General features: G+C 40.5%; 1 protein-coding gene across 2 annotated transcripts in view; it reads right to left on the bottom strand.

The window, feature by feature from the left end:
• The window catches only part of mpdz (multiple PDZ domain crumbs cell polarity complex component), a 94483-nt gene that overhangs the window by 36726 nt on the left and 29767 nt on the right, over positions 1-27990 (bottom strand). The window contains exons 17-30 of one of the 2 annotated variants that reach the window (XM_080452131.1): positions 26722-26931; positions 24742-24900; positions 22834-23004; positions 18200-18446; positions 17895-17998; positions 17410-17521; positions 16471-16669; positions 15700-15741; positions 12114-12209; positions 11670-11750; positions 9671-9848; positions 7986-8096; positions 2719-2781; positions 975-1046 (exon numbers count right to left, since the gene is read on the bottom strand). In XM_080452131.1, coding sequence (XP_080308257.1) covers positions 975-1046; positions 2719-2781; positions 7986-8096; positions 9671-9848; positions 11670-11750; positions 12114-12209; positions 15700-15741; positions 16471-16669; positions 17410-17521; positions 17895-17998; positions 18200-18446; positions 22834-23004; positions 24742-24900; positions 26722-26931 — 1845 coding nt within the window. The remainder of the gene's footprint in view (positions 1-974; positions 1047-2718; positions 2782-7985; positions 8097-9670; positions 9849-11669; positions 11751-12113; positions 12210-15699; positions 15742-16470; positions 16670-17409; positions 17522-17894; positions 17999-18199; positions 18447-22833; positions 23005-24741; positions 24901-26721; positions 26932-27990) is intronic. The other variant, XM_080452132.1, reaches the window with a different exon arrangement.

Raw genomic sequence — 27990 nt, 5'->3', positions numbered from 1 at the left:
TTAATTCTCGTTTGCTTTGATGACAAAATGAGTTGGGGGGGGGGAGAAAACAAACATAAAAGCCCCCCCCCTGTAATTAATTGATGTTGAATGTTGAAGCCACAAGCACACAAACAAGAGCAGAGTTCAGACCGGTGGGAGAGGTGTTAGGACATTGTGTATGCAAGTGCATAAGGCTGGAATACATTCAGAATGTCGTCTCTGTCGGGTGGAAACCTCATATGTCCAAAACTGTTACTTTTCAGGATTGAAATTTAAAAGTATCAAAAGTAGCAGATCGGCAAGCTCGAAACGCACCGCTTCGCGCCGCGTTTCGAGTTTGCAGATCTGCTACTTTTGATACTTTTGTGTGACGCTGTAGTATGATCAAGTAGGTGTTAATTCACGAAAAAATATATGGAGATAAGAGGTTTCTGCCCGACAGCAACGATACAGAACATACTATAGCACTGGTTCGCAACGCCCGGGGACCACCAGGGGTGCAAGTGGACCCTCACAGTTCTGTAACTCTGACGGTGTACAAATGGAACCAAATGAACACTGACGAGTTTACAGAGTAGATCGGAGTTCCATAGTTTAGTTCAGTGATTCTCAACCTAGGACCTCTCAAAGACCCCCAGTTTGATATGCATTAGGCCACGGACCCCCATTTGATAGATAGGGTTATTCTTTTGCTCTGCGACCCTAATCTACACTATAAAAACCTCAGTGTCTGTTGAACTCTGAGGGTTAACATTTGGAAACAAATACAGAGTTACAGACCAAATACAGAGTCCTGAGGTTGAGAAACAGTGCTACTATGCTTTATATTCCATTGAGCATCATTTCACATGGCGGCCATTTTGCTCTTACATCATTCTCAGAGTATGGTGGGGTGTTATATGACGCACGAGCAAAATGGATGTGAATATGGTCAATACAGGCATACACTGACATGGACAGTGGAAGGCATGACAACACAGAGACCCACAAACCTTAAACGGAGTAGGGGTGAAAGGGTTAGTTGGGGACAGGCGAAGAAATAATCTACTGTGACTGTCACCCTCCTACGGACAAACAACGACAAACAGCTTTGTAAGGCAACACAGTTACCACAGTAGCTAATTCAATAAATGCGTACTTTTGACAAAAGATCTTCTTACAGCATGTTCAAATAATTGTATTTTGAAAATACAATATCTTTGCGGAATGATAATGTATAAAGTAAGCCTTATAGTCACTCACACTCGATTTGAGGAGGCCTTTTTTAGAGGCGATGCTTCGGACAACTAGCCTGGTAAACCATCCCGGTCGCGTGAATTCACATTTTCATGTGTCGCAGAAGACACACAGAAACTGTGAATTCGGGTGACCAGGGTGGTTTATCAGGCTAACGGACAACATAGAACCACTTAGTTTCATGGTAACAACAGGCGCGACTGAAGTTCTGCCACTCTAAAAGAGCCCACGTCCTGTGTAGTGAGCGCGAGTCTAAACATTAACAGCAGCATATCTCTTCGACCTTAAGCTACTGCACACATTGGGACAAACACCACCCCAGCAATGCACTGTTTGTGCCGACGCAGACAGGCAAGTGCCTGCGGAGTCACAAAGTCACCGCAGAAAGACACAGCAAGAGCTGCTTTCCCTGAGGCTACCAGAGCCTCAGCAATGACAAAACAAAACAAAACGGGTCAAACGCCTTCGATCTGTAAACACCACCTCTGCTCACACACAGAGCAGAGCACACGTCGTCTTTAGTATCATTCTTTTTGGGACAACCACCTGCACATATTGTACTTGTGTAGTATGTATATACTATTTACTGTATATCCAAGTTGATAAATTATTCTCCCTTCATTATTCTTTATACTCTCCGTTGCTGCAAAGGTTTTAGATTGACTTGTCCTGAATTTATTATATTATATACCCAGTATTGTAGAGCCTCTACAATACTGGGTATATAATATGATAAATTCAGGATTAAATTCATTGCTATTCTTATAAGAAAATTGTTTAACCTTTAACCATTGCAATACATTGTTATTGTTATTGTTAGCACAGTCTGCTGAGCAGCATGTCACTCCAACTTTTCGCTGCTTATACTTGTATAAGTGAGTGACAGTGGTGCAAAGTAACTAAGTACATTTACTAAAGTACTGTACTTAAGTACAATTCTGAGGTAGAGTATTTCCAATTTTCAGTACTTTTACTTCTACTCCACTACATCTCAGAAGCAAATATTGTACTTTTACTCCACTACAATTATTTGAACATTTTAGTTACTAGTTACTTTGCAGATAAAAATTATTACATTATGAAACACACATTAATCACTTTAGTCCTATTTTATACCTACGCGAGTACGCGTCGCATCGCGGCACGTTGCGCTATTGCTATTGCGTTGTAGATCTACTATTTTCAAATATTTTTGTACTTTTACTTTTGGTACTTTAAGTACATTTTGATGCCAATACTTTTTTACTTTTACTCAAGTAACATTTTGAACACAGGCCTTTTACTTGTAACAGAGTATTTCTACACTATTGTATTGCTACTTTTACTTAAGTCAAATATATGAGTACTTTTTCCACCACTGGTGAGTGACAAATAAACCCATTTTGAAAATCGGTGATCTTGAACGGATGCTTCCGTGGAGAGCAACATGCATTTTGAGGGCGCCCGTAAACAAGCAATTAAGTAAGTAAGCCGATGGATGTTAATTGGAAAAATACCAACCTTGTCCTTAGTTTCCCTGGCTGTGGCTGACGCTCTGTCCTCGCTGGAGTCCGTTGGGGACGTCTGTTGTGCACAAATGGGACATAAACTTGAGAACTGTAGCATTATAGTCAACGTACAGTATTGGATAATACATGAAATGACCAATCAATCACATGGTGGGACTTCAGAGGGTCTTCATTTCATGTCTGACAGCAAAAAGCATATATCATGACCACAAAAACAATCAATTACATGTTTATTGATATTGACCACTTCCAAACTGGCGTCACAAACTTGGGCATGTCATCATATGCGCACAATCTCTAAAACATTATAGGAAGTTTCAAAATTAGCAGATCTACAAGCTCACAACATGTCACATCACAAAGCATTGTGAGCTTGTGGATCTGCTATTTTTTGCCATGCAACACTGCTGTATGGTGAAGCATAAATCCGGCTGGAGATTTAAGAATAACCCACTTTTAGGCAAAGTTGCTATAAAACCATTTAGAAGGTAACCTTCATTTGTTTTCTTTTATAGAGGAAAAAGTAGCTTCACCACCTTCATAACGTCGCTGTCGGGAAGAAACCTTGTATCTCCATAGCACAACCTTTTTTTTTGGGTTGTTTTTGGTACTTCTTTGTACAACAGTGTCACACAACAGTGTCACACAAAAATAAAATCGCAGATCTACAAGCTATTTTCACTAATTTGGAAGAATTTTCAAGTGACATTGGTTAAGTCTGTCTGTGGGTTTTATAAATACGAGACAGTATTTAACCAATGCAAAATATTAACAAGAGCTTGTGACTAAATAATAACTCCTTTGGCTCCAGTCTTTTTCCCCATTTCCAAAAGAAAACAAACAGCTTGGGACATACGAGGTTTCCGGGCCGACAGTGACGATAAGCAATGAGTGCTGGTTGAGTCTATGGCTGGCATGACCACACTATGGATTGCCCCTGGACAGTTCAGAGAAAACAGGCTGCTCAGCAGCACGGTTCCACTCAGGCTTGAAGCGTTTGTCCCATATGAACAGGCTCAAAATGTTCTGCCAGGCTGCCAGCAGAAACTTTGGCAATTGGCTTTGTGGAAGAAAGATCTTCACATAAAAGCATTTTCTTCAGACTCGTTCCAATCCTTCTTCTTTAACCCATTCAGACCGGGAACGCATCTGTGTAGCCACTTTATCCATATTTTATACTTTTGGCTGTTCAAAAATAGCAGATCTACAAGCTCATAGCACGGCACAGAGTGCCGCGCTATGAGCTGGTAGATCTGCTATTTTATATAAAAACATGAACATTTGTGCAAATATTTGAATATATATACATTTTTAAAGCGAGCGTAACTAAAATCTTTGCTTCGTGGGGGTCCCTGGAACAAAATATTTTGAGATGGGCCAAATACGTATCATTCTTGGGGGTCCTTGACATGAACAAGTTTGAGAACCACTGATATAGAGAAACGTACGGTTTTCAAAAAACTGTTAGGATTTAGAAGACATTTTGTAGAATCCCCAGAAGCAAAAATTTGAGTAAAAAAATATTATGTTTAAATAATATATGTATTCAAAGATTTGCAAAAAAAAATCCACAATTAAAAAAAAAATTGCAGATCTACAAGCTCACTCGGCACTCGGTGCCGTGCTAAGAGCTTGTATATCTGCTATAATTTTTTAATAGCCAAAGAAATCTTAAAATGACACACAGAAGCGTTCCCGGTCCTAATGGGTTAAATTGGCAGAGAAAGACTTAGGAACAAGCTTTGCGGGGCAACTGGGAAATATGGGCTTTCAGCACAAGGGAAAGGAGGACTCCTTTTTTTGGAAAGCCTTTGCGAAAGATGATATGATTCGCTTGGTATAACACAGGCATATATGCATGCACAGGAGGTAGAGTTAGACATAATGGGAAGTTACACAAACTCACTCTCTCACACACGTGTGCACACACACACACACAGACACACAACAGCAATTGTGTGCCACACAGATAGGAACCCTATCTGTCACAACGACGATGCAGTGTGTGCCAGAAAGTTTAGATGGTGGGAGTGAAAGACTTTTTAAACTAAAGTTGCCCCGATGCAGTTAACTCCACGTTAACTCCTCCCTGTTGGTACTCGATGAAAACTAAAAACAAACACATTCTTTGCCAATGGTACTTGAGCGCACACAAAACACTGTATAATACCCTCCCTTTCCTTTCTTGTACACTCACTCACAGGACAGATCAATGGATCGTTAACACAACAGACAAGGAAAGCACAAAGGAAAGCATGTCAAGTAAAAACATACACACACACAGACACACACACACACACACACACACAAAGACACAGTGCCGCGCTTCTAACCTGGGGCTGGGCAGGTACTAAGCAGGTTTGATTAGTGCAGCGAAGGGTCAGTCCAGGGCGGCTATTTAGCTGCAGAAAAGGCAGGGGCGTTTTCTAAAAGCAAGACAGGTTGAAGGATATTTAACATGAGGGCAGAGCACTTCTGAATGAAATTGAATTTGGGGACCCGGCGAGATGAGGGGAAAAAAAACAGAAAGGGTGGACAGAAACACTTTGGTGTATTATTCAATGCGGCAGCCATTAAAAGCGAGCCTTATCCTTGAGCATAGCCCAATTCTCTGTGTGCACAAAAATAAACCCCAAAAGATACATAATATATATATATATAAACAATATTCAATGCACGGTCTCTTTCTGTGGAATAGTTTAAAACAAAATGGTTTAGAGACTCCTCCGGGCTACCTCGAGATTATTCACTGCTTACAAGAAAAAGACTGGGAACACTTTAAAAGGCAACATGGAGGATGTGTTATTATACTCTCTAGGTGGCCCCCAGTGGCTATATTTAAGAAAGGCATTACTGGCCTGCCTGTAGCGGTTAAAGGCATTATCTAATCAAAATAGTGTTTTCCAGCCTCTTAAAGTCAATTGTTATGATTTCGAGCTTAAAAAATCTGAGTATTATCAGAGGTCTCAGAAGCCGCCTGTGTGGGGGGGAAATAAGAGAGGCTATACAGCAGTGGTGGAAAGTTACCGAGTACATTTATTCAAGTACGGTACTTATTAACTACTGCTCTATTCTTAGTTAAATAGACCTAAGTTACAACTTTACATGGACTGCTTTTTAGCGTCTACACCAAAACTCTGTAGACATTCGCCAAAAATAGCAGATCAACAAGCTCACAATGTCACTTCTTGTCACGTTATGAGCTTGTAGATCGGCTATTTTTGGAGAATGTTCCCCCCCCCAGAATAGGCATGCTGGGGTACAAGTGGTTAAGTACAATTTTGAGGTACTTTTACTTTACTCGAGTATTTCCATTTTCATTTTATACTTCTACTGCAAATATTGCACTTTTTACCCCACTAAAGTTATTGAAGATTTTAGTTATACGTTCCTTTCAGATTTAGATTTTGTACTTTAAGTATACATTACTTTTGTACTTTTATTCAAGTAAAATTTTGACTAACAGGACTTTTACTTTTTTATATAGTGGGTATGCTGGTTTTACTTAAGTAAAACAACCTGAGGACTTCTTCCACCACTGGCTAATATAGAGAGAGTAAGAAAGGGGTGGGGGTGGGGGGGTACAGCTGGATTGCCTCAGGCACATACAGGAGAGATTGAGTGTGATAGATAGCCGATCAGATCAAGAGCAGGGGGGAAGACAGAAAGAGAGAGAAGGATTACCTGGCGTTTGCGATGTGGCATGCGTGCTAAAGCGTTGCTGTATTTCTCTACAACAACGGGTGATGCGGCCGGACTATATATTGACTCGGGCTGAGGGAGACGGCGGCGTATGGGAACAGAGATGGAGGCTGGATCGGTTAATAGGAAAGGTTGAAGGGGCTAAAAGCAATGCTTGGGAGTATCTCACGGCCTGTCATAAAGCATTAAAGAATATACTCGACTACCATGCGGAGATGCAGAGGTGGGAAGGAAAGGAATTAAGTGCATTTACTGTACTAAGTACAGCTTTAAGGAGCTTTTAGTTTGCTTGAGTATTTTCAATTTTTAGATACTTCTACTCCACTACGTCTCAGAGGCAAATGTTGTACTTTTTTACTCCACTACAATTATATATATATATAAAATAAAATAAAGAAATTCACACATTTTGAAATATCTTAAAGGGATAGTTCACCCCCAAAATGACTTTTTTTCTATCGATTAGTCACCCCATGGATACTTGAATTCATGGATTTTTTTTTGTTTTTGTCGCATTCCTAAGCCAATAATTTGATGACCAGCGGACCGGTAGGCAGCGGTTCCGGTAGGAGACACAAAGGAAACTCTTTGAGTCTCCTACCAGAACCGCTGCTGGTGATTATTTTTTTTACGATTTTTGGGGTGAACTGTCCCTTTAAGTACAACTTTGAGGAGCTTTTAGTTTACTTGCGTATACTATTTTCCATTTTTCGATACTTCTACTCAACTACATCCCAGAGGCAAATGTTGTACTTTTTTACTCCACTACAAGTATTTAAAAAAAACTATTCTGTACTTGTGCAAAAGAAATGCACACATTTTGAAATAGCTTAAAGAAATGAGTACTGTTGGAGATAATACCACAGCCGAGCCAGTAACAGTCCCTGCAGTGGAACTACAGTACGCACTTTGAACTTTCAAACTAGATTTTCGGGCCATTTCAAATAACAACAGATACAATATGCAGGCCCAGAGGTGATTTTCAGTGAGGACTGCACCGAGGCAGAGGCTGCCCACATGCCAAAGAAAATAAATGTTATCGCATTCCTTACCAGGTATAGGAATCTGATCTAGCTCCAGCGACTGAGCTTAAGTAGCTGCCCTTCAAAAGCAATAAACCCTTTTCACAGCAGCTTTGGCCGCTGTGGAAAGAGTCTATTTCAAAATGGCTCACATTTCAAAACGGAATCTGTGTTTTGCTTTTGCACTTAAAGTGCTTTTACATTGTATGCACCAAAATGCAAAGTTAAATTGGATGATATATACACAAATACACAAAAATAAGAATTATACAAAAAAAGATATAGTGACACAATGACACAGCAAGTACTTACCAGTGGTGTAATGACACAATTCAAGTATGAAGTGGTCAAAATGTGTTTGTATTTTACTATATATATATATATATATATATATACTCTTTTGCTATTTCTTTACAGAGCAATATTGTGTGGGAAAAAATACCTTTCCGTACGTAACACACAGGTGTTAATACTGGAATAAAGCCATCACGCGTCAGTCCCCTACTACTGGACATGAGGTGTCGTTTTCACCTACCCTGGGTCTGTGGATAATACTCTGGACCAAGAAAGAGACAGGGTTGCCTGCTCTACGGATGGCCTCCACAGCCTCTTCATGACTGGCATCTCTTAGGTCCACTCCATCCACCTTTTTTAAAACGACAAGAAGAAGAAGAAGAAGAAGAAGAAGAAGAAGAAGAAGAAGAAGAAGAAGAAGAAGAAGAAGAAGAAGAAGAAGAAGAAGAAGAAGAAGAAGAAGAAGAAGAAGAAGAAGAAGAAGACAACATCACGTCAAATGTTTGACAGTATCTTACTTAATAAGTAAGATGTCCAGCCGGGACCAGCTAACTCCATTTTCAGTTGTTTTTGTTTTTTTCATAAATCAACGCTATTGAACCCCCTCTACATCTGTGTAATTTTTTTTTAAATAATAACATATGAAAAGTATTAAAAAGCGCCTCTGACGAAAACTCCTAACTCCATTGGACCCTCAAACTGTCCGTCAAAAACAAACAACTCCCCCCTCCTCTTAGGCTCTCAGAGAAGCTCTGCTCTGTATGAGGCAGACAGGGAGAAGATTTTTCAATGGTTTTGGGAGAACATAAACTGGGAAGAGAAGAGAATGTATGTGCAAGGTTTGATAGATGTCACCCCAGTAAAGAGGAGAAGGGTGTCTTCACAAAGGTCATCTGCTCGTGTTTTCTTTTTAAATGTTAATGGACAGAGAATGTGTGTGCAGGAGTTTGTTTCAAACATCTCCAAGAGCTCAAGGAGATCATGCCAAAAGACTTTCACAGCTTTTATGACAATCTAAAGCACTAAGAAACACCCACCACACACACGCAACACACAACAGTGTGATAATAAAATGTTGATAGGTATATGATAGGTAAATTCAACTGTGGTTGTTATTGTTAGTGCAGTAGGCTACAGATTTGATAGGCTACAGATTCTATTTTTCATGAATGTATTTTGTATTTATATGCCATTTATTTATTGTTGATGTGCCATGATTGCTTTTGTTAAATACATGATTGAGTATTGAGGCAGAATTGTTTGTTGCACTCAACTGTAGAAGAACAACAGTGGTAACAGTTAGATCCATGGTTGTTTACAATGCATGTTAAAATAAAAGTTGTTTAAGTACAGAATTCAGCTTGATCTATACTTAGTATATGAGGATGGCGCTCACCATAAATAGCTGATCTCCAAGCTCACAATGCGTTGTGATGTGTTGTGAGCTTTGAGATCCATTGCCAGCTGTTCTTATCAATGATGGACAAAACCTCCTAACTCCACTTGAGCTGGATTTGGGTAAAGTGGTGATAATATAATGACACATGCAAGTATCTGATAATATATAAAGTCACAACCAAGTTTGATGAGGCAGTATTCCTTTGTTTTAAAAATATAAGGTTTTCTTCATTTTCAGAAAAAAATATATTTTGTTTTTCATTTCCTGAACAATTACCATTTTGGATTTAGCTGGTTCCGGCCGGACAGCAGAGATATGTAGGTTGACCTCCAAACTTATATAAACATGTTTATGAACACTTCACTGTTTAGGGAATTTTTAATTAATCTTTAGAATAATGCAAGTTATTCTAAAGAAGTCTGCATGACAGTAGTATTTTATATTGTGGTGCTAGGTAAAAAAAAAAAAAAAAAAACTTCTAGTACTCCATTCCAACAGTGCTCCAGGGTTAATGATTGAACTCTCACCTCTACTATTCTGTCTCCAGTCTTCAGGGTTCCGTTGCGTCCTGCAGGACTGTCTTCCAGGACATGTTTGATGAAGATGCCCCGCATCACCTCTCCGGTGCTAAGCCGGCTGCCCATCCCTCTGCCTCCCACGATGCTGATGCCCAGAGACTTGCCAGCTTCTCTGAACAGCTCCACTCTGAGAGGCAGAGGAGAAAACATCACCATGCATGCTGTGTTTTTGTTTACAACGAACAGTTCCACTCAGAGAGAGAGGAGAAAACATCACAATACCGTGTTTAGAATGAAGAGCTCTACTCTGAGAGGCAGATGAAACAACATCATGTTACTGTGTTTATAATAGGCTCTATGCACAGCAGCCATGTTGTAAAGACATTCACAGGTGTTACCAATGATACTAATGAAGGCTCTGTTCCATAGACCATATTCACACGGCGGCCATATTGCCATTAAGTCAATGAAATGCCACCCCAGTTGCCACAGCAACGCAATGTTAAATTCCAAAATGGCCGCCGTGTGAATATGGACTATTCTGGTCAAACAGAGTCAGGGTGCTGATATTGTACATGTTGGCTCACTGGAAACACTGTGGGTCTCAAATTGGGGTCCAGGGACCCTCAGGGTTCCTTGAGGGGTTTCCAAATGGCCCCTTACGGGTGTGTAACTCTGAGAGTGTACACTCTCAGAGTTATGGGGGTACTTGAAATTTGAAAGTGTGAGAACCACTGTGCTACACGAAATGGAACAGAGCCGTCATTAGTATCATTGGTAACACCTGTGAAGGAAGTAAGGAAGAGGCCCAATTTCCTTCCAATATGGCTGCTGTGCATAGAGCCTATTACGGTTGCAACAGTTAGGGGCTATGTCCACATACAATAAAGTTTTTTTTTGAGCTGGCAGTGCCTGTCTGCTATGCATTTCTATGGTAAAAAGACGCGCTGGTGCGCTCCTCTTCCCAGCTCCCGAGCACCCCGCCTTGGCAGCCAGCGTTTTTTTGGGCGGAGAGCCCTGGGTGCTTCAAGTAGACAATAGTTTAACTTTTGTAGAGGAGGGCCAGTCATTTGATAATCGATTTTTTATAAAAATGGTCTTTTACAATTCTGTAAATATAGCAAAAAGAGCAGATCTACAAGCTCACAACGTGTTGTAGTGTGACACGTGAGCTTAGAGCTTTTTGGGGGCTTAAGTGGCTAATCAGACTAAAAGATTTTGTTTGAAATGATAAAATTCAAATTTCTTGGCATTGATTAATTGATATATACTTTTTATGTTTTAAAGACACATTAATCAATTAATCTATTAATCAGAAAAGTTCTCGTTAGAATCATCGTTATTATATGTCTATATTTGCAGCCCTATTTTTAAAGAAGAGTTCCATTCTGAGAGATAGAAGAGAAAACATCTCAATACTGTGTTTACAACAGTGTTTCTCACTCTTTATTTATTTCAAGGATCCCCAGTTTGGTATGCGTCAGACCAATATGGACCCCCATATGTGAGTGCACAAATGGAACCATTTGGACGTGTAAGGGTCCATTTGGTTCCATTTGCACACTCTCAGAGTTACAGACATGCAACGGTGCATTGGTTCCTCAATCAGACTAATTTGCTGGGGACCCCCTGGAACCCCCTCAAGGTCCCCAGACCCCACTTTGGAAACCACTGGTTTACAATGACCCACTCTGAGAGACACAATGAGCAACATCGACATGCATTCTCCCTAGAAGACCCCTTACCAAGGTGACTGCATTTAATTGAATAAAAACAAGGGAATGAGACTATACCTGGGCAGAACATTTTTTTATCTATTTTCTACAGAACATCTCTGATTGCAACAGCTTCACACTTCACTCCACAGCCTCTTGTTACCACCTGAGACATTTCCCCCAGCTTTCAACCCCCCGCCCTCCACCCAAACCCGTCCCCCCCTCCTGCTTTTGAAGCAGAAGCATCGATACTTAAAAATCCACATTATTGTGTTTCATGCATAAGTACTCACTTCCTAGGTTGGTTCCAGTTGTTATAAGAGGCACTCTCTTCTCCCTCGCCGTCCTCCCGCTCAGGGAGGTCTGGAATGTCTCTGCAACAAGAAATAAGATTTTTTTTAAAGTTTTTTTTTAAAACAGCCTCGGCTTTGGTCAAAATGAGCACATTCAAAGGTCTTTCTAATTAAAATTTTCCCAGGCTGACAACGGGGTTGTTAAAAACGGATGGTTCTTTACGGTGGAAGGCAGGCTTCCAATTAAAACTTTATCAGGGACTCGGGTGAAACCCAACATACTTTCTTAACTTTACATAAGATCTCTTCAATCTGTTTCAACTAAGAGATTATTTTTGACTCCAGACACGCAGTGGCAGTAGTTCTGTGGGATGCAGGTAGCTGTACGTGTCAAGCCTATTGCGGTCGTATCATTTTTTTAAAGGAAGAAGTGTAGTGACATACTTTGGGGCTGGGATTTCTTCGGTGAAGGCTTCATCTTTAGCCTGCTCAAGGGTAACTTTGTACTCCTCCAGATACTCTGCTGGGACGTAGGTGATGCTGAAAGCAAACACACCCACCCACACACACACACACACACACACACACAGACACACACACACACACACACAGACACACACACGCACACACACACACACACGCGCACACGCGCACACACACACATACACCCACCCACACACACACACACACCCACCCGCACACGCACCCACACCCACACACACAAATGCACACACACACACAAGCGCACACACCCAAGAACGCACGCACAAACGCACACACGCAAGTACCAAGTTGAGCCTCAAATAACATCAGAAAAATCCAACTACTTGTACCACTAAAACCCAAACATTTGTCATCATCACCGTCCCCATCATTCCACATGCACACATTCCACTGGAGTTGGTTCAGGCATGTATGCACGCACGCACGATCATTTACCAAGACATTAGCGCCGAGGAAGGTGCACTCATTTGAGTCCATGCAACCTTCTTTTTTTTTTCTCTCTCTCTCTCTTCGTTTCTAACAAAAAAAAAAGAGAGAGCCGCTGTTATTCATTTATGGCTGTCTCTCATTAGCATTCAGAAGCCGTCCTGTTTTTCTCCACCCCATCCAATTTTACTGTGCGCTCAAGATTGCAAGCAGAAAATGAACTCGAGTCTATTTTGTCGCCGTCGCGTGAAAACCTTGTAAGTCCGGAAAACTTTCCTTTTTATTATTATTATATGTAAAAAAGGAAAATAGTGAAAATAGCCGATCTACAAGCTCACAACGCGTCGCATCGCGACGCGTTGTGAGCTTGTAGATCGGCTATATTTACTACTTTTGTGCGACAGTCTTGTTGATCAAGTAGGGCATCAATTTCCGAAAAAAAACATGGAGATACAAGGTTTCTGCCCGATTCTGCGACGATTTCTCAAGCAAATGCATTCTGCCCATCAACGGCCCAAGGTGAGATGCCAATGAATTATGTATACACGGCATCTGACTATACAACACAGATGTGCGCCTTGTTCATAAATGTCTGAGCCAATAAAGTTTTCCACCACCAAATGCATCATGAATATTTCTTTTTTTCTTAAAAAAAAAAAAAAAACATGTCACAGAGTTTTGAAGGGCACAGCAATAACTTAATTTGTGAGACACACTTTACTGTTCCAAAAAAAATTGAATTTAGGTTTGCTAGAGCCAGGGTTCGATTTGTAAAAAAATAGGGGGACATTTTCTTAAACACTGTACTTACTTTCTATACACGGCTATGTATGTATGTATGTATGTATGTATGTATGTATGTATGTATGTATGTATGTATGTATGTATGTATGTATGTATGTATGTATGTATGTATGTATGTATGTATGTACATATATGTATGTATGTATGTATATGTATTTTGTTTGTGTGCGTGCGTGCGTGCGTGCGTATGTACTGTATATACACACACACATTTTTTTAACATTTGACAAATTAAGAAAAACATTCTCAAATTAAATTGTGATATTACGAAGTTCAAACATATCAGTCTACATTTCTCAAAAGGAGATGCATGTATTTAGTTCAGTCTGACCAGAACCAGGAGTAAAAATGAATGACCCGTGGAGGGGGTATCAAAAGCAGAGACCTCCCACCCCCCAACAAATTGAACCCTGGCCGGTGCAATGGTTGGGCCCCTTTGTTGCAGGTCTTTTTTCAGCTGGATTTCACATCCGGCTGATTCTGAAGAGGCTAAGAGCACACCGATACATTTGAGTGACGTTGACAGATCATATAAGCATAAACACAACGGCATGCAGAAACAGTGGGAAATGCACCCCAGGCAAGTGTTTTAGGTGAATGAACCATGGTCATTTTGAACATGAGCACATGCAGCGTCAGACACAGGAACATAAATATCAACCAGAAAGGTGCGTTCAGTAGAGCGCAAATCTCCGCCAGGAGGCATGCCCTAAATATACAGCGGTAGCCGACCGTTTCTGAATCACGGCCCACTTGAAAATCTCTTAAGCGTGTGGCCCACCCGTCTCACCTCTTAACCGAATGGCTGCCAGAAAATTGGAAATCGCTGCCCTAATAATAATATCAATGTATGCGCAACCTGCAGCCATGAAAGCACAGTGCGGCATGTGATTACCAGTTAACATATTCTCTACTGTCTTCCTCCCGAGAAATCCCAAACACGTCACCCAAAACGTATTATTTTCCAAATCCACCATGCTCATTCAGCAACTCGAAATGTCAGTGATTTCATGATTACGTTGTATTAGGCTAAAATTTTGGTGCAAGCTTTGCCGAGCGTCAGCACTCTAAAACACTGTAAAAGGGACTGAATAAGTGACTCAACACAGCTTTTGACAGCAGTTGACTGGGTGCAGACATGAAGACTGTCTTTGGGAGTTTTGGGGGTATGTTGTAACGTTCATGAATTTATATTTTGGTGTTAATCTAACGGCAACTTGTACCGGCTTGTACCTGCATGTCTGTCATTGGGTTAGTTCCTGTGCATCCCATCAGCCAGATGGTGCGATTATAAATGAAAAGGAATTAAAAATATATATATACATAGCTGTCATTGGCGAAAATATGCGAGAACTGAGGTCCTGCAAGTGTGCACAAGAAACTATCACGCTGATTGGCCCAATAGTATGTGAGATTAGCTGTGGACACACACTAGACACACTCACACACACACAAATGCACGCACACACATCCGCCACACACATGTGCACGATCTCCTGGCGGAGATAATGATTCAAATAGAGACAGCGAACACAAGCAAGTTAGTAAGTTAGCATAATGGTAGTAAAAAAAAATCATGTCAATCACATAATCACATTAGTAGGTCGGCAAGCATCTTAGACACAGCAATAGAATTAAGGAATTGTAGTTAGTGGTTAAAGGACACAGACAATCCAGAGATTTATCCAGATAATTTGAACCCATGTGTTAGAATGTGCATGAACACACACCATTATTAGCTTTGCTGCCACAACAAAGAACTCCAAGACAAATGTTTAGGTTGATAGTAGCATCCAATCCAATATGCTGTATCATAATAACAATTAAAGCAGTGGTCCTCAAAGTGGGTCCCGGGGACCCCCGGGGAGCTTGTGAGGGTTCCAGCGGGTCCCCAGAGACATGTGTTAATACAGTTAGCCACTTTAACAGTAGATACATTGGCTATTTTAAAACAAATCTTGAAGAAATTTGGAATCTTTTAAAAAGATTTTAACAGCATAAACCTTGTATGGGTGTACCTGGCACAAAATATTTTCAGATGATTGGCCAAAAGCAAATTAATTTTGGCCGCAATGTTATTGTTTTAATTATAATGGCACAGTTTTCTTCAATAATCAGTTGAAACTGACATGAACTGTTTGAGTCAGAAGTGACTTTCTACTTCTTTTTCTGGATAAAACCTGTTTCACCAGACGGGAAGGAAGCCCAGCTTCAGACGTAGTAAAATGACAGATAGGAAATGAAGACGGCAGGTTTTTGCTAGCACACCACCAGCATGGAAGCTAGCCATACTCACACATAAAAGGGGCACAGATCGTCCTCGGGTGCACAAGCAGATCTAAAAAATGTGAAGAGTTGGGGATTTTATGCACCGAAGCTAACATACTGCCAAGTTTAGCACATCAAGCGGTACTTGTAAAATACCACATTAAATCTTTGCCTTTGAGGGAACTTTCACTCACAGCGTGGGAGGGAATAGTATAGCTTCTTGCTCTTCCAAATTACCCTCCCTGAACTAATTCAGTGCAACCAACGGATATAAACTATTTAGAATCCATGGACAACATGACCACTAATCTCTCTCCATAATTGATGCATTTATGAAAGCTTGCACTTTGTTAAAAATTTGCTGCCAATAAATAATTCCCTGTAGATCATCCTGTTAAGAATGGAAGGACGGGCAAAGACACAGTAACTGCGAGTACATGTTCATAGTCTTGTGTACAGTTTGACTCGAACTAATTGATGCATTAATAAGTATCCTTTGTGAGGCTTTTGATCACAGCTAACCTCATCTAATCATTCAAGGGTTGTTGGGGAAATAACAGGATTTACTGAAAAGAAAACCTTCAAAATGAGTGGACGGCTCTACATGTTTCTAAACATGGAGATATTGCAGAAGAAAATATCACCAGAGCAAAAAATTATAATAATAATCGAAGCAATTACAGAGCATTTATGATTATTTTAAAAAATGTCAGTATTACATGCATATATGTACAGGAAATATTTATTTTGTTGTAATCCCCCGGGTGTCGCTAAACTATTGACCACGATGATCACTTACTCCAGGTCTGGACCAATGAGAGAGTGTCTCCGGAGCATGGCGCGGGTCTGGGTACTGGACAGGTTGGCAGTGGGCTCGCGGTTGATGGCCAGGATGAGGTCCCCCACCCCCAGGCGTCCATCACGGCTGATGGAGCCGCCGGGGATGATGCTGCGAATGAGCATTCCGAAGCCATCCTTCACGGCGCTCACTGTCATTCCTTGGAGGCAGATCACAGACACAAGGACTTTCATGGTTATTTGAAATATGCGGACTTAAATTGTTGCAAATTAACCCCCCCTGATTGTTGAATGCCGTGAACTACAAATTGCATGTGTCGTAGGTTTTAGATTACCTTTTAATAGGGTGATTTAACAGTGGTGAACCGAATAAAACGGAGAGATTCCGATTTTCTCTAAAGAGACAATTAAATCAGAATCCCATTACTCCTATAATATTTGGCCACTGAATAATTAAATTTAACAACTCTCACAAAGGCTGGAATCCAGACACGATTGACTGCAGCCTCAGGCTGATGTCAAAAAACACATAACAACAGTTTTATATTTCTGTTTAAACTACAACTTTAATGGTGTGCCTCATCTAGAGTTAAACTTAATATAGGAACAGATCATAAGGTGTGCAATAGTGACATTTAAATGGCACACATCTTCTCAGCGAACCTTTTGAATAGCACGTATAGGTTGTTTAAAAATCCCATTTTGGTATTCTCAGTCAAGTTTGCTACCGAGAGTACAAGATCCCCCTGGCAGGGTCCAGGGCACCAAATTGAACCTTGTGGCTTGGAAAGTAGCCAAGATAATATCAATAACTTTTTTAAACAAAATCTGGCATTTGTCAAAGAAAAAAGATAAGAAGATTTAAAAAAAAAGTAAATGCCAATGCTTTAGTCTCGCAACCTGATTTACATTCCAAGAAGGTGGGAAAATAACCACTCACCCAGGCTGCAGTTGCCCTTGACGACCGTGATGGTTCTTTCAAAATTGCTCCCTGGGGTGTGCACTTCCTTGTCGTCCTCTTCGCCTGGTTCTTTCACAGCAGTGTCCTTATCCTTGAGGGTGATAATTCAACACAGATATTCATCTACTAAATGAAAGCATTTTAGGTCACATTCAGGACCATGCTGTCATCTCCAGAGGCAGGTTATGGGCAGAGGATTGGATTGGGCAAGGGATACAACATTAAAAAAAAGGGGGGAAAAGTCTGCAGTCAGCATTCTCTCGTCCCTGACTGGGAAGATGTCAAATTAGATAATAAATAATCCAAATTAATTTAAAACAAAGTTTTATTATCAATCATTATTTTGGGGCTTTTATTTGCCCTCTCAAAAGACCCCTATCATTGAAGTTCAATGCAAGCTCAAACAACAATAACAGATCTTTCACTTTCTACTTGAAAAGTACTTATTTAAATGAGTCTTGTACCTTCCTCAAGGCCTGTATTTCCCCAATGTCTCCAATTGAGACGGCTGGCTCCATCTGAAAGTGGAACGACTCTAGTGGTTCCTCCTGAACATCAGTCCTGGTACCTAGGGGACATTTTACTTGACGCATTATATCGCGACACGTAGAGCTTGTAGATCGTCTATTTCCATAAAAATTTTTTGTGTTCGACAACGTATGAATTTTTTTTTCAACATGGAAACGATTGTGATGATTATGCAAAAAATATTGATCTCAAATAATTGCGATTAGGCGATTATGTCATAATGACAGGCCTGCTGGTATACCTATTTCACTGAAGTTGCTGTATGAGCTTGAACTGTCCGCCGGCTCCATTCGGGAAGAGTGCTGGGACAGGTAGGGATCAGAACCACTTAGGAGTGTGTCAATCACAACTTGACCTCTTAGACCGGGAGGAGTGATGAAAGCAGTCGACTTCCTCTCCTCTGGAGAAAAGGGTTCCGTACCGTCCGCCAGGCCAGACGCCGCTGCGAACGGAGAACGCTCACTCAGCAAGTCCAACCGACCTGTCAGCTAGGATTAAAACAAACAGTGGTGGGGGAAAAAAGCACTAAGTAAGAGTAGCAGTGGTGGAAAAAGTACTTAACATGTACTTAACAAATACTGCAGAAATGTAGAAATACTCCATTACAAGTAAAAGTCCGGAATTCAAAGTTTACTTGAGTAAAAGTACAAAAGTATTGGCAAAAATGTACTTAAAGTGCCAAAAGTTAAAGTACTCATTATGCAGAATGTCACATTTCACAAGTTAAAAAAAGAAATCTTAAAGTCCAGTATTCAAAATGTACTGGGGACAAAGTACAAAAGTATCGTTGGCATCAATTATGCTGTACTGTACTGTATAAATTGTGAGCTTGTAGATCGGCTATTTTCAAACAGCCAAAGCGTATAGGGCTGAGGTGGTTAATGTATGTTCTGTAATAATAATAACTAGTAACTAAAGTTTTCAAGTAAATGTGGTGGAGTAAAAGTACAATATTTGCCTCTGAGATGTAGTGGAGCAGAAGCAAAGCACATCACTTAAGTACAGTACTTGAGTATGTACCGGATAAAACAAAGCACAGCGGCCCAATGAACGTTACACACTGTTATGTCAACAACTGTTCCGACCGATGGGCGCATATCGTGCAGCTCAGTCACCCTTCTGCACTCCTTGTAATGAGCCGTATAGGAAGGCCATCAGCTGCCAGTGGAGAACGGCAGTAATTACTAATGATCCTGAGTGTGTGTGAGGCACTAAACGTAGCTTTATTATCACACCGCCACCTACAGTACTTGTATAATTCACCGGGAACCCAGGCTGGGTAGCAATGAATCTCGGGCTAATACTTAGCCACTGGGGCTCCAAATGAAAGTAAACTTGTCAGGATTTAATCTACACCAGTGGTTTTCAACCTTTTTTTCATACCAAGCTTCTTTATTTATTCGGCATTTGAGCCACGGGACCACCATTTGATGAGATTTAGACTCTCAGACCCAAAACGCAAAGAGTATTTTGTTGTCGTTGGATACAATTGTGTCCGCAATTCCATGCTGTATTGATGTTGGTACCATAGGAGCGATAACAGGCAAACGTTGATCAAAATAACAATTCTACTACATTCTCTAATTGTGTAGACTTCTTGTAAATTAAGTAATGCAGGTGTTTAACAATAATTTTACTCTTGAGAGCGTAAAATTAAAATGGACCAAGGGTCCATTTTACACTCTCGATAATAAATATCTATGAGGGTCCAATTGGTTACCAACTGTCCATCATTTAGCTGGGGACCACCTAGAAACCCCCCAAGGACCACTGGTGGTCCCCGGACCACTGGTTGAGAACCACTGATCTACACTATGTACCTTTCCTTTTCTACCCCAGATTTTAACTCGGGTCAACTTTCTTACCACTAATAGAGCTAATACTAGAGCCTGCCTGCTTGCTCTGGGAAATAATTGAATGTTGACCTTCAGGTCAAAATTTGTTTCAAACCAGAAACAGGATCATGTCTAAGGTTGTGTCCAGCATAGACACAGGATCTAAATCAATAGAAGAGCAGGGAGACTAACCACCCTAATTGCTTAAGTTATATTGTATTGATATACTCTACCTGAACAAAACATTATTCACACACAAAAAAATTACAAAATACGCCTTTAAGATATACACATGCTGAAGAACTACTGAGACAGAATAGAGCAAGAAATGGGCTGTTTCGTTCTAATGGGCTGGTGTATATATTTGGGGAGCGCACTGGGATCATGGGATGGGAAGTCTACAAAGTAGGAGAACAACGGACTGATTTAAAATACATTCCGATATTAGAAAAGGGAGCAGTCAGGTGTGATGAGGACAGGAATGCCAAATAGGAAAGACTCTCAAGAGGCATCAGAGAGAAATTAAATCTTAGGGGTGGTGGTAATAAAAACATGGCCATGCGTACTTCTGACAAAATATTAGGGTAAGAAAAGTTTAATCCCCAGAACAAAAAGACTTTCTTATTTTGAAAACTAATTAATTGTTATACTAGGAGATTATTCAGACAAGCAATTTAAAACATTTTCACTGTCAATTTCTATCTATTTATTCATGCATTATTTTTTTTTACCACAAAGGTTTAACAGTCTAAATTAACCTAAATTAGGCTCCTGCAGCTGTAATCTTTTCTAGATGTCGAAGCAAGCCTTGGTATTCAGATACATCATATACAGAGGAAAATTACAGAGGAAATTACCACGACTAAGACCAAACAATAAAACAAAGCGTTGTGGTTGTGCGCCTTGCTGTTTACATCCGTGTCTGCCCAGATTAGTAAAGGGAGTGAATGAAGACTGAATGTGAGTCGTGAGGTCACTGTGACCTTTGACTTTTGAGCACCTGCTTCTAATCAGTTCATCCTTGGGTCCAAGTGGATTGTACCAAATGTCATGGAAGGCGTTCCTAAGATATCGTGTTCACAAGGTTGGGACGGACGTCAGAGGTGGAAAAAGTACTCAAACGTTTTACTTAAGTAAAAGTATCAATACTGCAATGTAGAAATACTTACTATTATTTACTTGAGTAAAAGTACAAAAGTATTGGTATTAAATGTATTAGAAAATAGTCTGAAGTCTGAAGTGGTAAATGTATGTTTTGTAATAATAATTAAAATCTACAAAGTAACTATTAACTACTGTTTTCAAATAAATGTAGTGGAGTAAAAGTACAATATTTGTATCTGAGATATAGTGGAGTAGAAGTAAAAGAACTGCAAATACTCTAGTAAAGTAAATAATACCTCAAAATTGTACTTAAGTTCAGTACTTGAGTAAATGTACTTAGTTACTTTACACCACTGACGGACGTATAGACGTATGGACAACCCGAAAACAGAACGACTACAGGTACGGCTGTTCGCTGTCGGAAGCATCATTTTTAAAAATCTAATTCTCACTTCCACAGCTAGAGTTCACAGTGGCAGGTAGCCTAGGGCAAGGGCTCTAATCTTCCGAATCAAGCACGAGTGCTCTGGTGAATACTGTGCTGCTTAAGCTTTTAAACCAGAGTGAGCCTTGCGTCCTTGCATTGCTCGCATATATGAACCAGAAGCAAACTGAGTCCATGCCCAAATCTATAAACTCATCCTAAGCGCCCAGCGTCCAAAAATGTGTTTCCCCATGTCATTGGAGCAGCTCCAAGATTGATCTATATATGTATTATTCATTGTGTCTTGGACCTCGTCTTGTGCATAGCAAGATGCTAATACAAAGAATTTACCTTGGCAATGAAATGCGGTGCGGTGGCTACGCAAGATTAAATCATGTAAACCACAGAGATAAATGTACGGAACAGACATTTATATTTTATAGCAACCCTATGCTTCGTTGCAGAACATACATCCTCAGGCTTACTAGGGCAGTTAAGAATAAAACGTTAAAGTAACAGTAGCCACGGTAAGAGTCAGATAACAAATAGCAAAGCAATGCAGATGTGAATGTAACAGATTGGCTAAAAAGCCACTGGAGATGTTGTAGGAGCTGGAAAAAAGTGTGAATTTACAAGTGGCGTGGGTGGATGGGGTGGAGGGTGGTTAGCTTTAGGGAAGAAGCTGCGAAAACGTGATGCTGTGAATGTGGGTGATGTCATGTTCGTGTTCAGGAATGAAGATGTCAAATGAGTTCTGTTTTAGGATAGGCGTTGCTGCATCTGAAGAGGGTGCTTCTGGTTATTCAGAGTTGAGTAATGGTTGCTGCTTTAAACACAATTCAGTAATATGATGTTTTGACCCCCTTCTGCAAGAAGTAAACACATATTTTTCATTATGATAAATATTTGGGATGAACTTGGGATGAACTAGTTTTGTAAGGACTGTTCGTATGGGTGGATAGCCGTCGATCAGAACGGTATCCGCGTGGGAGCTCGAGTAATCGATGCTGGTAATGAGTCAGATGGTTGGGTAAATGGTTTGCAAGGCCAGTTACCTGTAGGTAGAGTGGATCAACTCCTTCTTTGTTAGTTACAATTATTAGTTACTGAACTGAAATACAGTATCTCTGAACTCCTTTATTCGGCATCGACTCAGCCTTATATGGTGGTAGGTTGTACTCGCCATATAAGGACGACCCTAGAGCATAGCCGTTTCATTTACCATCCATATATTGATATTAGGGGAGGTCCCTGTATAAGGGGAGCCTCCGCAACATGCTGGGATATTGCTACGTTCCCTTTTCCCCCCAATGTGTGCCCCGAGTGACTTCTTCTTTACGACTCTAAACACACATGCCAATACACAGACAGTAGCCTACGCAAAACCGCATCGGGCGGGGGGTTCTATTATTACATAACCACAACATGCTGAGTTTGATTCCCTGCCCACCCTGTTTCTTGTGTCCCTTCCATCTTAAAGCACAAATGGCCCGAAACATTTCAAACACTAACCTTGGGTGTGGAAGAGAGCAGGCTCATCTGGTAGTCCAGATCGGCGCTACAGGCACTGCCGTGCAGCGCGATCATGGATGTCTGGAAGGTGCCATCGTGGTCGTCCTCCATCCCCGAGTAGCGGTGCTCCAGCAGCTTGTCATCTGACAGGTCTGATTCGTTGGTGTCAATCTGCGAAACGGCATGGAAGCATGAATGACTGGAAGGTTAGGTGGCAATTGACCCTTGCTGTGTTGAATGCAAATGCAGGCTATCCAATCACGGATAACTGCAAACCACCAGCCCTGTTATGCTTTTCTTAGGGGGGGGGACCATTAATATCTCTAATGATTTTTGAATTAAGAGAGGATTGGTCACATGAGACCAGGTTTCATTGGTTGCTTTTGGGAAGGAGTGGACAGGGCCAAGAGAGAATTGAAATTGACTTGGTCAGCTTTCCATGGAGTTGGAACAACTAATGGCGAACAGCAGTAGGAGACAGCCAACCTGGAAATGCGTTCCTCGTTTCTGAACTGATAAACTACTAGCTAAAGCCTTTAAAAATCCCTCATTACTATATTTATAGAAATAAAAGTCGATAGGGGGCAACCAATCCTCTCTTGGCCTACATTCAACATAAATGTTCCTGGCACCAAAATTTTCACCAAGAGTAAATTGTGTACACAGAGGCCACTTTTCCTCCGCTGACTAGACCTTGAAGTTAGAATTTTCTGTGATTCTCTTAAGGCATCCCAATTTGGGGCATGTCATTGTGGGCTTAAAAAATTGTCGTGCATCGACTATTTCTTAAATAATTTAGATGTTTTTGTGGTTAAGTGTTTTAAGACTTGCATTAGAGATGAAGGAGAAAGCAATTAATATGTCACAAACTGTGGTAACAGTACTAGCACATTCAGCAAGGACATGAAATCCCTTCAACATCAATTTCTTAATACTAGTCATGAATAAAATGCATTGTTGATTAGAATATTTAAATGTTTGAGATTGCTATTCATACTAATATGGCTAGTTTTAAACGGACCTTGCCAAGTGTAGCAGTGAAAAAAACAACCATTCCTCCTGGTGAAAATCAGACGTGACAAATTAAATGATTGACGTGTTTTCCCCCAAAAATGTGTTTCTTAATTAGTTTTTTCCCACCCAGTTTGATTGGTCCCTTCACCAACGCTAACTATAACCCAGTGGTTCTCAACCTTTTTCTGGATCAGGGCCCACTTGAAAATCTCCAAAAAGCGTTCGCGGCCAACCCATCAGACCACTTAACACGGCAACCAAAGTGATCTCACGGGTGGGCCGCGTGCGTTTTCAGAGCTGGTTTATTTTAATGACCAATCAATCGATTATGATCCGACCAATGGAATCAATGGATCCATGCCTTTTTCTTGTCATTAATTTATACATTATTGTTATATTAGTGTTGGAAAGTAACTAAAGTAATATGTAACTTAAAGTAATATTATTACTTTTTTCCAGTAACTAGTAAAGTAACGAATTACTTTTGGCAGGGAGTAATAAGTAAAGTAACTATATTACCTTTTAAACAAGTAATATGTAATAAGTAATATATTACTATGTTTTAGTAACTTTTCCAACACAGTGTTGGAAAGTAATGTTTTAGTAACTTTTCCAACACAGTGTTGGAAAGTAACTATAAAGTAATATGTAACTTAAAGTAATATATTACTTTTTTCCAGTAACTAATTACTTTTGGCAGGGAGTAATAAGTAAAGTAACTATATTACTTTTTAAACAAGTAATATGTAATGAGTAATATATTACTATGTTTAGTAACTTTTCCAACACTTTATCAGTCATTAAAATCTTAGTTTTTTTTGGCCATTAATTTGGGGGCCCACTTGCGATACACCGGTGGTCCCCGGCCCGCAGGTTGAGAACCACCGAACTAACCAATGCAGGCTCTGCTCGGTAAAGGACCGCCTCAGTCAGTCCTTCCTCCTCTCTTTGTTTAACCAACATAAATGAATGAGTGGCGGTCCATGACGCTGATGGCCTTCCCTGCTCATCATCGTATGGGTGCGGAGAAGAGAGGGAATCTCCATAGACCCCCTATAGGAAAGTGGAGAAATTCCTTTAGAGTGCATTTGTATAGGATTTATTTAATCCATTAAGACCGGGAAAGTGTCATTTTAAGATTTATTTCGGCTATGAAAAAATAGTAGATATACAAGCTTGTAGATCTGCTATTTATTTTTTAAATCGTGAAAGTTTGTGCAATTTTACAAATGTTGTCGAAATCCTAACAGTTTTATGAAAAAACGTACGTTGCTATATCAATGGTGCTCAAACTTTTTCATGTCAAGGACCTCGAAAATGATATGTATTTGGCCCTCGGTGCCGCGCTATGAGCTTGTAGATCTGCTATTTTTGATTGGGTGATATTTCACTGAGAATGTTTCATTTTTTGTTTACGGCTATATTATAAAAATTATCAATAACGATTTGTCTGTTGTTTTAAGTTAATTGCGGCTCTTGGGCATTTTCACAATTTCTCCTTTTTAACCTGACGAGAGAGAGAGAGAGAGAGAGAGAGAGAGAGAGAGAGAGAGAGAGAGAGAGAGAGAGAGAGAGAGAGAGAGAGAGAGAGAGAGCAAAAAAAGGTTGGTATTGGAGGATTACATCGGTCAGGCTCCATTTTGAGAGGCGATACATCAAAATACCTCCTGAAAGTACATTCCACCCCCTGCTGAAGAGGCTGATAACTCCACAGTGGCTTCCTACAACTTTGTAATCCACCTAACCTTGGCAGCTCAGAGGCCTCACTGTGTAATCCAATGGCAGATCCAATAAAGATAAGATAAGATAAGATCAACCTTTATTGATCCATGGAGGGGAAAATTCAGGTGTCACAGCGGCAACGGCAGAGAGACTCAAGCACATGGAGCAGTAAGAGTCAAGAAACCAAACCAAGATAAGTAAAAAAATATATATAATACAATACTATTCTGCAGATACTATGTGCACTCACTGGCTCAGAAAAAAAGACACATCCCACAAGCAAAGAGCACAGATGCCTGGGGCAATAAACATGTTGTTAGAGAGACCCAATATTTTGACAGGTGCTTCAGTGCATTTTAAATGTGTGAGGAGTTCGTGCTCTCGGCCAAATTCAATAATGGAGCAATATCAAACAAAGGGCACGAGGTATTTTAGGCCGCTTGTGCCCCTTTACAAAGTGCCGTGCTTGAAGTGGTTTATCATGCAGACTATATCGTCTTTCCTGCATGAAAAATTCAAGCCACCTGTAAGGTGAGCCCTCATTATTGGATAGCGGGCCGCATAGTAAAAAGAGAAGACTCAAAGTGCACCTGCGAGTAAGTCTCTGATAAATAAACAACCTACTCAACAGCTAAACCACTGCATTTCCCACCAGTAATGAATACTATATGAGAATACTCTTTTCTCAGCTTAGCGCGCCAGAAATTAATGCAGACTTCTCCGGCCTCCTGTGCTTAGTCCTATCCTCACAACACTTACACACACAAACAGCCACTGAGATATATACGTGTACACACCTAACATTGCCGTCGGGCAGAAACCTTGTATATCCATATTTAAGTATTTTCTTTCGTAAATGAATTCCCTAGCTCATCATACAAGAGCCTCGCACAAAAGTAGTGAAAATAGCAGCTCTACAAGCTCACAACGTGCGATACGTTGTGAGCTTGCAGGTCGGCAGGTCGGCTATTTCCTTTTTCTTAAAAGGTTTTTAAAATAATGAAAAAGGAACATGTTTTTTTTACATGGTTTCCACCCGACGGCGACAGTAAACAAACACTTTCCACAGTGCTAGCACACAGCAAAAGAAACAGAGAAAAAAGCAAAGAGAGCAAATAAATAAATAAAATAGCAGGTTTGGATTTCGCTTACAGGCAACGGCTTGGCCACTCCTATTTGGACCGCGCCGAGCTTGGCCCCTTTCAGGGCCTGGACGGCGTCCTCCAGGCTGGCGTCCTCCAGGTCGGTGCTGTTGACGAACATGAGACGGTCTCCCGGCAGCAGCCTGCCGTCCTGCTCGGCCACGCCGTTGGGAACCAGAGAGCGGATCACAATCACCGTCTTAGCAGGGTCCGTCGGGTCCTGAGGCGGAGCCAAAAAGGCAGAGCCACGGTTAAGCGAGGAAGAATTTGGAGGAAAAACGAAGAGGAAAACAAAGAGACCACTTGATGCAACCTTTTAGCTTCAGCGGAAGTGAAAAGGAGTTTGTTTTTGCCGGGTATGTTAGTAAAAATAAACATTTTTTGAAGGTCAGAGCTAAGTTAATGCTAGAAGACAGCAGTTGCTATGAAAACCTCCAACTTGACAACCGTGGTGTGAATATACAATCGGACAGTGGTTCTCAAAGTGGGGTCCAGGGACTCTCAGGGTCCCTTGAGGGGGTTCCAAATGGACCCTTACAGGTCTGTAACACTTAAGAGTGTAGAAATGGAACCAAATGGATCCCATGTGTACAGTCTCAGGGTGTGCAACATTTTTTTTCTGCATTATGCATTAAAGTTCATGTTAACCCATTAAAGCCGGGAACGCATACTGTGTCATTTTCGATTTTTAACTATAACCATTATTTTATACTTTGGGCTATTCAAAAATAGCAGACGAGCTTGTAGATCAGCATTTTATTTTTTAATCAAGATTTTTTTTTGCAAATCTTTGAATATGTTTAGAGTTAAAAATGTACATGTATATTCAAAGATTTGCACAAATTTCCCATTTTTTTCAAAAATAGCAGATCTACAAGCCAAAGAAATCTAAAGTGACACAGATGCGTTCCCGAATTGAATGGGTTAAGAATGCAAAAGCAGAACAGAGCCAGGGGCCCAGTGTGTGCCAGTCAGAGTAACAATTAAATACACAGGGGGAAGGCTTCCTTGTATACAAATAATATATAAAGCTTAATAAAGTATCTGTGTCGAACTGCGTCAAAGAAAGGATCAATAATGGTACATAAATACTAACTAACACACAAGTGCAGTGCAATACCTCGTACCTGTATCACCATTTGAATTAGTTTCAAAGTGAAAGTGTATAAGGTATGTCTGTGCAGATTTATAAATATTGAACCAATGAAAAGTATAAAATAAAGAGCTTGTGAATACATAATAACTACATTGGAAGAAATGGAACAAAAGTTTTCCTTTC

This window comes from Gymnoscopelus braueri (genome assembly GCF_963280865.1).
Source record: "Gymnoscopelus braueri genome assembly, chromosome: 15".
NCBI classification, from domain to species: domain Eukaryota; kingdom Metazoa; phylum Chordata; class Actinopteri; order Myctophiformes; family Myctophidae; genus Gymnoscopelus; species Gymnoscopelus braueri.
This window is presented reverse-complemented; position numbering and strand designations above follow the sequence as displayed.